At 46.1% G+C, this 12,767-nt stretch overlaps 1 protein-coding gene across 1 annotated transcript in view; it reads left to right on the forward strand.

Annotated features, from left to right (window-relative positions):
* The first annotated feature begins 3,835 nt into the window (after nt 1-3,835).
* LOC109516699 (adenylate cyclase type 3-like) overlaps nt 3,836-12,767 on the forward strand; it is an 11,126-nt gene continuing 2,194 nt past the window's right edge. Inside the window, exons 1-18 of the mRNA XM_019871440.1 lie at nt 3,836-5,655; nt 5,760-5,909; nt 6,224-6,378; nt 7,043-7,154; nt 7,226-7,353; nt 7,535-7,693; nt 7,746-7,905; nt 8,277-8,378; nt 8,592-8,668; nt 8,743-8,901; nt 9,078-9,165; nt 9,230-9,346; nt 10,232-10,497; nt 10,858-10,939; nt 11,021-11,179; nt 11,352-11,498; nt 12,364-12,483; nt 12,566-12,692. Coding sequence (XP_019726999.1) covers nt 5,002-5,655; nt 5,760-5,909; nt 6,224-6,378; nt 7,043-7,154; nt 7,226-7,353; nt 7,535-7,693; nt 7,746-7,905; nt 8,277-8,378; nt 8,592-8,668; nt 8,743-8,901; nt 9,078-9,165; nt 9,230-9,346; nt 10,232-10,497; nt 10,858-10,939; nt 11,021-11,179; nt 11,352-11,498; nt 12,364-12,483; nt 12,566-12,692 — 2,962 coding nt within the window. The 5' untranslated portion in view covers nt 3,836-5,001. The remainder of the gene's footprint in view (nt 5,656-5,759; nt 5,910-6,223; nt 6,379-7,042; nt 7,155-7,225; nt 7,354-7,534; nt 7,694-7,745; nt 7,906-8,276; nt 8,379-8,591; nt 8,669-8,742; nt 8,902-9,077; nt 9,166-9,229; nt 9,347-10,231; nt 10,498-10,857; nt 10,940-11,020; nt 11,180-11,351; nt 11,499-12,363; nt 12,484-12,565; nt 12,693-12,767) is intronic.

Genomic DNA, 12,767 nt, shown 5'->3' on the forward strand with positions numbered 1-12,767 from the left:
GAAAATATGAAAAAAAAAGTCAATTGTATGAAAAAAAGTTATAGGACAAAGTTATTTCATTAGAAAAAATGTCTCAAGTTTAAAAGACCAAATTAATATTTATTTTTAAAGAAATGTTAAAAAAATAGCAAATTTAATTTGTCTTAATGGGATGAAAAAAATTCACAATTTGAATCGGAAAAATTTCTTTTGGCGAGAGTTTTTTTTTTATGGTTTCACAAGAATTTGTTTTAATTGTTGTGAGTTAAAAAAAATTACATCAAAAAAAAAAAATCAAATATTGTCTTGGGTTGTCCGCTCGCGCGTTGGTGGCGTTAAAAGCATCCCGCTCTTCCTCCTTTGATGTCGGCCATGAAGTCCCGATGAAGGGCGAGCGGCGCGATCGGGTTTCTCGCACTCCTGACGTCGTTTTCAGGCCCGACCGAGCGGAACCCACCTGGCACAATGGACGCGCAGCGTCCCCACGCATTCCACACATTTCTACACGCTGTTTGCTTACTCGCCAGACCACCCTGCCAATAAGGAACCATCCATTTGGTGAAATACCATCATTAGGTACGCTCACTATTTTATTTTTTTTTTTTTGTAATTTTCGAAAAGCGTCATTTCAGAATAAAAGCATGTATTTAAAAAAAATGCATTGTTGTAAAACTACATTTTTATTGACAAAATTCCCAAACATTTTCACGTGAAAAGATGTTTCTCGAATGTAGGATTTTAGTCTTTGTAACAATCTGAAAAAAAGAAGAAAGTTTTGTCTTGCGTGAAATGTAAACTTTTTCTGGAAAATTTAGATTTTTTCTCGTTTTTTTTCTTGGAAAAAAATTCTGATTCATTCTCATGTAAAGTGACATTTTTTTGTATCAAAAATAATTTAATTAATTTAAAATTAATTTACATTATTTTGTATTGTATTTAATGATTTCTGTTTTTTGGAAAGACCAAACTTGGTGTTCCAGCCCAATTCCAGATGAAGTCTTGTGACGGTGGACAAGCGGAGTCGCAGGAATTCATTACGTGGAAACAAAAGTTTGGATGGACATGTAACTTGAGAGGAGGCCCACCTTGAAGCCCTACAGCGACACCCCCCGCCCCCTATGCCCCCCACCTCCAGGACCCTTGGCCCATTTCCTGCCCACAAGTGTCAACAGGTATCGCAGGGCCTCGGGCTTTTTGTTTGGCTGTGTGTGTGTGTGTGTGTGTGTGTGTGCGCGTGTGTGTGCGCGTGTGTGTGTGGTTGGGGATAGATGAGCTGCGCTTTCGTAACCAAAGTTGAGGATTTTGTTGGAATGGCTTTAAAAAGTAGCCCGAGGTCAGCATGTAATCCCAACAAAATCCCCCAAAAGTGAGCACACCAAAATATGCATTGTTTTAGGGGATAAAAGTATTTGTGTGTGCATGCATATACACACACACACACATATATATATATATATACACCGTGGACACTCACTACACTTTTAGAAACACATTTGCTGGTGAAGATGCCATGCGTGGATATAAAACAATAATTCTGTATTAATCCAGTGAGGTTTTTTTGCTTGATGATACAGCTCTTGGGAAGCATTTTCACAATTTGCTTCACTTTGCCACATCTAATACTTGGTTCGGAAGGCAGATGATACCCTGAGCTGGTCGCCAGTCAGTCGTAGGGCACACACAGAGACAAACAGCCATTCACACCCACATCCACACCGTCACCGAGTTGGGAAACGATCCCATGCCGCCTGCACACAAGTCAGGCAAATGTACCACTCCACCATATCTCTCTCTCTCCCCCCCCCCCCTCCCATTTGTGTGTGTGAGAGAGAGAGAGTGAGAGCGAACAGGTGCACATAGTTTGTGTCATTGGAAGCCCGATTGATGGAGAGTCTCTTACCGGGATTCTCTTACAGTGGCGCTCACAAAGCCAGACAGCTGGGTACTGTACACCGTACTACAAGTACGACCACCGCTACTTCTACTTCTACAACTATCTGTATGTGCGTGCGTGTGCGCGCGCGTTTCCTGAAACAACACACACTCTTTGTGATGATGCCACATGAGGAGGAGGGGAAGCAGCTGAGGGTACAAGAGTTTATCACTGCACACATGCTCTGACTTCTCATGCGAACGCACACATAAATAACCTTGTCGACTGTTATATAATGATATATTTCTATAAATGCCAAAAAAGCATGCCTAAAAAGATTTCAAGATGTTCTTGTTCTGAAAAAAACAATATTTGGCTTTTCACGTTCATATCATGTTTGTCGCCCTCTAGTGGTGGAAGTGAGGACGGCAAGCTCCTCGCTTGGCGTCATTCAGCTGCGAAACAAAGGCCGACAGAGGCCAGTAAAACAACAATCTCCCTCTTTTAATTCTTATTTATAAATGTTCTTTTTTTTTAATAAGTCACCTTTTTGTCTATTAAGTCGTGTTTTTACAAGAATTAAATGAAAAATATGGATTTTACAAACCCCGAATTTACCAACGTGTGTATATGTAATATCGTTCTTGTCCACTTGAGGTCGCCCTTCTCACATTCAAGACCGTTAGCATCCTTGACAGACCACCGCTGCGTCTTTCGACGTTTCCTCGCAGGCTGCGCTCTACATGAAGGCGGTGACGACAAGGCCTCAAACATGCAGACATACATTATGCACATCATGCATTTGTCTTATTTTCATCTATACATTCTTTGACGCTGCTGTTTCTCAACCTTTATTGAGCCAAGACATATTTTACATGAGAAAAATCTCAAGATACGCCCACCAAACAAAAAAAGGCCACAAAAGAAAAAAATTCAACCTTTGCCATATTGTGGTTCAGGTCTTCGGAGTCTCATTGTATCATGTGTTTTCAACTATACATATCTAATTTAATAACCCTTTTTTGTTTGTTTTTTGGCCAGTATCGCAGGATTTTACTTACTGTAGCAATTATCCTAAGAGATAAAACACAGAGAATGTTTGTTCATAGTTTGGAGTCCTTTCACACCCCAAAGAGAAAATAAAGTGCAATGTGTCTATTGCAAAGCACAACTGGGTTTACACAACAGCATGTCTATGGTGAATAAAATACCTTGCTCATTCGTTACAGCCTACCACCACTGGTTCGACCAAATTGTAATCCGTCCACAGTTGGTCAAAGATAAACGTGAGGATGGTTACCCGAAGTGGACAAAAATCATACCTGCACTTCACATGCATAGTTTGTATTGGTTTTATGAGTAATGCATTGAAATGCAAAAAAATATGTATTATTATTATTATTATTATATATATTATTTTTATTATTGTTTTTTGTCATTTGTTCCGTTTCGTGATACGTTTTTGTCAATCGGACAAACCCTGCAATAATCCTCAGTGTGGAATATGGCCCTGTTGAGGTGAATACCATTGTTACCTTCCATCGCCTTTGCTGTATGAACTGTTGATGTGGTGTTACTGCTGATTCACACATTGTTAGTTTTTTTTTGTTTTGTTTTGTTTTCAAAATTGATGCTGTAAATGTTACCAGGATGCAACAAAATAAGCTTAACCCTTTCAGGGACAGCGGTCACTACAGTGGACAGCTTGTCATGTTATCAGGTTACAGAGTGCAGGAAAGGGTTAATATCTTTAACGTAATGTGGGAGAGGGGGAGATTTAAAAAGTTCTCTTCTTCCCTCCCCTTTTCAGGCTGAGTCTTAATTTTGATTATTATATTTTGGTTGTCTTATGTTGACGGCTATCTGAAATAAATGAATAAAAAAAAAATGGAACCAAAAATAACTCTTTTGGACGATGGTCAAAGGTATGGCTGTGTAAACTTAAAGCACTGTCTGTCCATTGCATATCTTTCAAAGTGGCCAGTGTAAAGAGAGGAATCGCCATGGAGACAAGTCATTGCAGTAGCTGTTAGCACCCCTTGGGGTAGAGACACAAGGGGCGCAGTGGATCTGTGGAGATGTGAGACTGTGGAAGTACCGGTGGTTATGTGGTGAATTTATGAAATCAACAATATGCTTATTTCGTTGGTTTTAGCCCGGAAGTACTTTGAAGTTCCAAACATGAACATCGTAATATTTCGACTTGATTATGCCCCAGGAGAAACCCGCGATAGGTTGTTGAAGCTCTTGAGTACGCTCTTACACGCCTCTTCGCACCATCAGTGTCACATTTCCCAAGACGAGACAGTTACTTTGGTTTCATCGTAGCAACAGTAACAGAGGATGCCAAGAACAAGGAGCGCAGGAGAGGGAGGAAATGCGGCAGCTACAAATAAGCATCGGATCATGGAATCGGGCAAATCGGTGTTTTAGGGATAGCGCTTTGTTTTACGTCATGAAAAGTTTCTTCTCCTTTTCCAGATTTTACCTTCGGTGAAGCCGTTTTGATACAGCATGCTAAAGGAAACACACTGGTGGTTCAACATCTTGTTGCTCGACTATGGCAGCGTTACGAACGACACCTGCCAAAGGGAAGACGTCAAATTTTATTTTTCCCGGATGATTTGTGAAGTTTCCTGAGTACGTTCCAAATTGAGGAGTTCTTTCTTCAAAGGTAAGGGCAACTTCACAAAATTGCGAAAGCTGCTGAAGCTTGGGTGACTCCACCTCCGAGACTGGACATACGGCGACTTCTGTAAAACTGCTCATCCGGTTCACGGTCACTTCCAAGTCAGAATTGATCCCAGCTGACATGGTGCAAACAGGAGAACGCACCATCGACTGATCTCGTTCCCCACAGGACCGATTTTGAGGCTTCGTTGAACCTTCCAGAAATGTTCTTGGACTGTGGATGTCAGGAGTACCCGACTAGAACATGCAGACTCCACTCAGGAAGACCTGAGATTCAGATTCAGTCCCTTGCCAATCTGGAGCTAGATGATGGTTCGTGTCATCACTGAATGGGAGCTGAACCCAAGCTGCCTGCCCCGTCATCAGTCTACTGTACCGCAACACCATCCGTGACTGCCCTTCGGGATTCTCATCGCAGTTTTGAGGAAGCAAAGAGGAAAGCTTGAATCCCAATCAAAATGTCCAACAGGGTGTGTGACATAGAGCAAACTGCGGAGTGCCCCGTTGTATTCTCAGCTCAGACTCCTGGTGTTGCAGCCATCACCCGCGGTGTGACGCTACTCCAGCCCAGCCGTGGCCTGCTCCAAACTATCCGCGCCGCTTTCACCCCCGATTCCCTGGAGAGGCTTTACCAGAGTTACTTGCGGCGGCGGAAGCAGCAGAACATGCTGATGCTGATGACATTCGCCGCTCTCTTCAACAGCTTTGTCGTCGTCATGTGCGCCGTCGTGTACGCCAAGCACAAGCGGGCCATGGTGGTCGTTGCAGTCGTGGGGCTGGCCGCAGACTTGGTCTTCCACGAGCTGTACCGCAGGCAGAAGCTACCCGAGTCGGCGGTATGGCGAGGGGCCGTGCCGTACGTCCTGTGGCTGATGGTCACCGTCCACGTGCTGTGCTATACGGGGCTCAACTTCCAGCACGTCTCTCAAGCCAGCGACTCGGTGGGCTGGCAGGCTTTCTTCAGTTTCTCCGCCTTCTTGACTCTGCCCCTCAACCTGGCGGCCCTGCTCCTGCTCTCGGGTCTCTCCTGCGGGATCCACGTCCTGCTGCTGGGACTGACTGTGGCTCAGAGGTTTGAGGACAACGCGCAAGGGCCGATGCTGGTCAGGCAGGTAAATGTGGTGGTGCTCTTGAATGAATATAAGTCTGTCTCTCTCGCTCACTGGACCCCCAAGTCCAGTTTTACCCTGCTATATCACGGTTGCTTTAATCGCAGCTCGCGGCCAACGTGATGCTGTACCTGTGTGCGGCCTCAGTGGGGGTGATGTCATACTACATGTCCGACAGGAAGTACAGGACGGCCTTTTTGGAGGCGCATCAATCCCTGGAGGTTAAACTCACACTAGAGGAGCAGAGCGCCCAGCAGGTATGTGATTCACTTCAATACAGGGACAGGAACACCCTGTGCCTGCCAATTTGCGAGTGTTTAACTACGCTTGCTGTTCCTTGGTTGATTAGGGACGTGGTTGTTTTCAACTACCTGGCACTCATCAAGGAACCTGGCCCAGAAAAGATAGACATACTGTACATTAACAGCTAGTGTTGCACGGTAAAATTCTGGAAACATTTCCTGACTGGTTTAGCTGAGCTGGGGCGGCACAGGGTGTTTGTGTTCAGTATGTATACCGTGAGCCGTGACTACCTCACCCATGCACAGGTATTTCTACTCTCACAACGCAGGAGGAGTTACTGTTGTCCATCCTGCCCAAACACATTGCGGATGAGATGCTGCAGGGTTTAAAAAATCAGGCCAATGAGAACCAAGTCCAGCAACAGCAGGAGCAGCAGCCGCAGCAATTTAACACCATGTACATGTACCGTCATGAGCACGTCAGGTGAGCCTTTTCCATGCCGTGACATCGAGGCGCTCAGAAACGGCCACGCCAGTGCGAAGCCCCTTTCCACACGATAGTCGTTGTATCAGCATGTTCAATATATCTTTTTTTGAAATCTTGCTCTTCCGCCTTTCATCTGTGAGATGCGTGCACTCGTGGCTGAAAACGAGGCACTCGAAATTATCCACACCAGCAGATATCTCAAAGGAATGGGCAATTTCAGCGCGTAGGCATAGCTAGCTAACTAAATGCAGGTCGCAATTGCGTTGAGGTGCTCAAGTTCTTCTCTTGTGGGGGAAGGGCAACTCATGTGATACTCCAAAATGCGTCATCCGGTGCCATTTTAGCTACATCTCAAAAAATCTGATAAACTGAAGTAGTGCAAAACAGTTTGACACTATAACTCCACAAGTCAGTACTACTCACCCTTAGCCTTTGTGAAAGTTCTCAGAATTTCTTGTAAAATGTATTTAGCTCTGCCTTGCCGAGATCACAATCAAGGTCTCAACTGATGCTGATTTTATCTCAAGTGTAAAAAGTCATCAGAAACTCTTTGGACTGTGTTACTTGCCACGTTTCTTCCAAGTTCAAGTCGGGCAAACTTTCCGATGTTCAAAACAAAACCAGCAGTGCAAGCGCACGGCTGATCCTGCGCCTGTTCCAGCATCCTGTTTGCCGACATCGTGGGCTTCACCCAGCTGTCTTCCAGCTGCAGCGCTCAGGAGCTCGTCAAGCTGCTCAACGAGCTCTTCGCTCGCTTCGACAAACTGGCCGAAGTGAGTTCTCGCCGGTGGCGGCGGCCCGGCGATGTGACTGACGACGTGACTTCCCTCTCGTCATCTCACAGCGACACCATCAACTGCGAATCAAAATCCTGGGTGACTGCTACTACTGCATCTGCGGTCTTCCGGACTTCCGAGAGGACCATGCCGCCTGCTCCATCATGATGGGACTATCCATGGTAGAAGCCATCTCGTGAGTGCTCGCCACCTCCAACTTAGTTGATGTCCAATGATGATGGCGTCCAAGGGAGGGGAAAAAATTATTTCCACACTAACAATCCAAAAATAGTTCAGTCATGATGGTCCATAAGGATTTAGCAAGAAAATGGAGACGTGCTGTGTTCAACTCTTTGCTCCTTCCATTGCTGTGTCAGTTACGTGCGAGAGAAAACCAAAACGGAGGTGGACATGCGAGTGGGTGTGCACACGGGTACCGTGTTGGGAGGAGTGCTGGGCCAGAAACGCTGGCAGTTCGACGTTTGGTCCACGGATGTTACCGTCGCCAATAAGATGGAGTCCGGGGGCATTCCTGGGTAGGAGATACATATTGGCAGGGGGGGGGGGAAATGTGTTTCTGTGCTGCAGTCGAGTACACATTTCCCAGAGCACCAAGGAATGTCTCCACGGGGAGTTCAAACTGGAGCCAGGAAACGGTGGCGAGAGGTGCGAGTACTTATTGGAGAAAGGCATCAAAACATACTTGGTTCTGGTTCCTGAAAACAAGGCGGATGAACTCAGTCGAAAAGTGAGTGTGCACAACTCCTGGAACTTCTCATTTCAGGTCATGAATTTGATCCCGGGATTCCAGCAGTAATTTAGTGAGTGGAAATTCTTGTTTCTGTGCTGCAGTCGAGTACACATTTCCCAGAGCACCAAGGAATGTCTCCACGGGGAGTTCAAACTGGAGCCAGGAAACGGTGGCGAGAGGTGCGAGTACTTATTGGAGAAAGGCATCAAAACATACTTGGTTCTGGTTCCTGAAAACAAGGCGGATGAACTCAGTCGAAAAGTGAGTGTGCACAACTCCTGGAACTTCTCATTTCAGGTCATGAATTTGATCCCGGGATTCCAGCAGTAATTTAGTGAGTGGAAATTCTCTGTTTGTCCTCATCCCAGAAATCCAGTGTTGTGTTAACCAGAAAGTCTCGGCAGTTGATAAACACCACATCAAACGGGAACATGCCCTCGTCATCCCTGGTCTCGGAGTTTCATCAGGAGGTAAATCAACACTCGTTCACTGACACTTTAGAGACACCAGGGCCCGATCCGAAACTAACTCACTAGCGAGCTAACTAGCCAGCCACACTCTGTCAGGGCGTCATTTGGATGAATGGCTCACATTCTGTAGGTGTGCCTAATGATCTGGCCGGTAATGCATACTATCAGTTGCGCTTCTCTTCTCCCGCCTGCCTCCTCTTTCCCAATCCTCAGAGGTGCCGCTTGGTTGGAGAGCAAGTGATCAACATGCGACTCCAGCGGGAGCTCCTGGAGAGAGAAACACAACAAATGTGAGAGGATCGGATGAGATCATCATAACCCGCGAGTGAAATACTTCACTCGTCCGTTCATCCCTTTCCTCCAGATTAAAAAACCGGCTCCATCCTGTCTCGCTGCGCTTTGTGGACGGCAAACTGGAGGCGCGCTACTCCTCGGAGAAGGAGAAGCGCAGCGGCGCGGCCTTCTGCTGCTGCGCAATCGTGCTGCTCTTCATCACCGCCGTGGAAGTCTTCATTGACCCGCTGTAGGTCCGCCATTCTCATTTTTCACTCGCCGCTGTATGGAAAGCCCTTTCAGCGCTTGTTCTGCCCTCGACTGTGTCTCACTGGTGACAGTTTTCCCCAATTAATGCTCCAAGAGCTTTCCGTGGACACTGTCGGTCAAAGCCAAATGATCACATTTGCACGGTTGTGTGTGCAGACTGGTGGCGAACTACGTGAGTCTCGCAATAGGAGAAGTTCTGTTGCTCATCCTCACTGTGTGCTCCCTGGCTGCCATCTTCCCCAGGGTAAACGCAACACGCGAACATATCTTTCTGCGTGTGACGATGACCATAACAATTTTGCGGGTAGTTTTTTTCCAAGAAGCTGGTGTCCTTCTCTTTGTGGATCGACCGCACACGCTGGGCAAGAAACGCATGGGCAATGGCGGCCATATTTGTCCTCACCATGGCTGTGATCGCCGTTATGGTAAGACGTGGCTTTGACATATCTATATACAGTGTCTACGGAAATACGTATCTACCTCTCCATGCATTTTTACACCCATCCAATTACCAACCCATCGACCCACCCATTTATTTTCCAAATGGTTGGAATAATTTGGGTAATTTGCGATTGGCTTTTTTTAGGGTGGCTTGAGCACCTGCCCCCGAATATTTTCTGTGCAATTGCCCCGACCCCACCAATGGAAGCAACCAGGCTTCCTATCCATCCGCCCACCTGTGAACCCACTCAGCCTCACACCCGTCTAGCCACCTGTCATCACTTGAGTGCCTTTGGCGCGCCTGACTTGCTTCTCACCCCGTGGGCATCATTAGTCATCTATCTCGGTGCATGCAACCTCATTTGCCAAGGCCCCAACGGAGCCTGTAAAACACGCGGCTGCCTTTTATCCACCTGACGGGAATCGGGAGGACGCTCAAGTGAACATCGTCAACTGTCACACTGCGAGCACACGCTGGATAAAGATGGAGAACCCTCATGCCGTTTGATGGAAGAAAAATAGAAAATGATGCTCGATAAAACATACAGTCATCACAATTAAATAAAACGCAAAGAATGCTCGGTTTGACGAACTGGGGGGAGAACGATACCGACAGACGGAGACGGATCTACATGTACACGGAGACGTTCCCAGTTCCCCAGCACAGGACTCGTGCCATTCTTCACAGAGGATAAAGAATACATGCCACTGAGTATTGTTATTTTACTAGTCTACATGGGTGACTTGTGTCTCAAGAGACCACTCCTGAAAAATCTACTTAAGTACGCCACTGTCCCGCTTTCTTTCAACCAATTTACGTTATTGTTAATGACAAAGGATATACTTCCACTGCTTCCCATTTTTTTCAGCTCAGCTGCGTTCCCCCACACTTGCGGCTCATCAACGGCACGTCGGACGTGGCGCTGGACGCCCTGGGCGAATGTGCCGAGAACCCGAAACACTACAGCTTCATGGCCGTGATGTCGCTGATGGCTGCCGCCATGCTGGTGCAGGTCAGCCACCTGATCAAGCTGAGCCTGATGCTGCTGGTCGTCACGGCGACGGGGGCCGTCAACATCCACAGCTGGCGAGGGATCTATGATCTCTATGACTTTATGCACTTTGCATCATACAGGTGAGGAATGAATTCCTTTAAAATAAATTCATACTTTTTTTCCTTAACAAAAGATTTTGTATATTTCTCATTTATTTACATTTCATATGTAACACAGAGTAGTGTTTCAATTGGGAAATCAAAGCGCATGAATGAAATTCCTTTTTTCCCCCTCATTGGGACAGTTACCATCAGGCCCTATGAATCCTGCCTAGCAACAAATAGCCAATCAAATTCATAACCCTGAAAAATAATCCAAGCTTTACATTATTATAGTAAATGATATATTTTAGTTGTGATATTTTTTTAACGTGTAGTGTAACCATGAATACAAATTTACAAAGCGTATAAAACAATCTAAAACGTCTGTTGTTCTTCCAGAGCATCCATGGTACCATCCAAGTACCTGATGACCACGATGACCATCGTGATGATGATCAGCCTTTACCTCTTCGGCCGCCATGTGAGTAAGTCCTTTTCCGCTTCTCAGGGACACTCGCGGACACGCCCGCGCCCTCATTTATCGTCTTGTGTGTGGTTGCAGTTGGAGCGCCAATCCAGAGAGTTGTTCCTGTGGAAGGTGGGCGTGCATGACCAGAAGGAGAAGGTACTGGAGATGAGACGATGGAATGAAGCGCTGGTCACCAACATGTTGCCTGAGCATGTGGCTAAGCACTTCCTGGGTACCAAAAAGAGAGATGAGGTCAGCGTTGTCTGCCTTTATTGATCCTAGGTGTATGTTTTACATTCGAAAAATGTCACGACACCAGCAGACATGCAGGTGCTTAGTTGGCTCATGCCTTCGGCCGACTAAGAATCCAATGAATGAGTGTTTGTGAAATGAGCAAAGCAAGGTGACAAACATGTGCTTTCAGGAGCTATACAGTCAATCGTACGAAGAAGTGGGCGTGATGTTCGCGTCCATCCCCAACTTCTCTGATTTCTACACAGAAGAGAGCATCAACAACGGAGGCATCGAGTGCCTTCGGATCCTCAACGAGATCATCTCTGACTTTGACAGTGTGAGTCAGGATATAGTTTGGCTTTTAGGTGAAATGTATGGAAAATGTCAAAAGTTCACGCTACAGTCATATCATATAACGAAAGTAGGACATTTAACAAAAAAACCTCCCTGAAACGTGCCTGGAGTTGAGTGCCATTCATCGTCCGCTTTCTATCACGAAAGTAGGACATTTAACCAAAAAAACCTTCCTGAAACATGCCTGGAGTTGAGTGCCATTCATCGTCCGCTTTCTCAGGGTATTGTTCACAATGTAGCGGTCATCGGCATAGCATGTAGCTCAAAGGACGTCCACCTCTACATCTTTCTGTGACTCTTCCAGTCTCTCGGTCTCTCTATTGCAACCTGCTGATGACACTCTGTGACACTGTAAGCTCAGTGGCCACTTCCGTCTGAGAACGTCCTGTTTGAAGCATCATAATGACAATGGACTGGTGATCCATTCTTAAGTGTCGTCTTGGTCTCATGATGTCAAAATGTGAACATCATGACCAGGACGACGGTTTAAACACGAGCTCTAATTGAACCAGGACATGAATTGGTCGATTCAAAGATCAAACACCTGTTATGACCGTTAAGCTCCTCGCTAGAGAACAGCAGCTCGTGCCAAAAGTACTGAAACATTTAACAGTTGGACATGTGTATTCCAAAGCTGAAAGAAGGTCATGTTAAGTTCACCTGTAAAGGTTTGAAATGCATTTTCTACTGAAAGCCAAATATGCCTAACTTTTGGTGAGTAGTGTGTGTGTGTGTGTGTGTGTGTGTGTGTGTATATATGTTTTTTTTTAATAACCTTCTGCCATATTGTCAAAACTGAAATGGCTGTCAAACCTGGTGTATTTTTAGTCCACTTTTCCTCCCAACAGTTGCTTGACAGGGACGAGTTCCGCAACATCACCAAGATCAAGACAATAGGAAGCACCTACATGGCAGCGTCGGGACTCACCCCGAAAAGCAGCTCAAACGGACATGGTGGCCGTCACAAGGTTTGGAACACGGAGGTCTTTTGCGCTCCGACTGACAGACTGGCGTCCTTGGCAAAAGTGCCGTGTTTGTGTCATCGTGCAGCCGGAGGAGCAGACGCTTCTTGAGCACTGGCAGCACCTCGCCGATCTGGCAGACTTCGCTTTGGCCATGATAGTCACCCTGAACAGCCTCAACAAGCAGTCCTTCAATAACTTCATGCTACGAATTGGTCAGTATGAGTGTGTGTGTGTGTGTGTGTGTGTGTGTGTGTGTGTGTGTGTGTGTGTGTGTGTGTGTGTGTGTG

Source organism: Hippocampus comes, unplaced genomic scaffold (genome assembly GCF_001891065.2).
Source record: "Hippocampus comes isolate QL1 unplaced genomic scaffold, H_comes_QL1_v1.1 scaffold100, whole genome shotgun sequence".
Taxonomy (NCBI): Eukaryota; Metazoa; Chordata; class Actinopteri; order Syngnathiformes; family Syngnathidae; genus Hippocampus; species Hippocampus comes.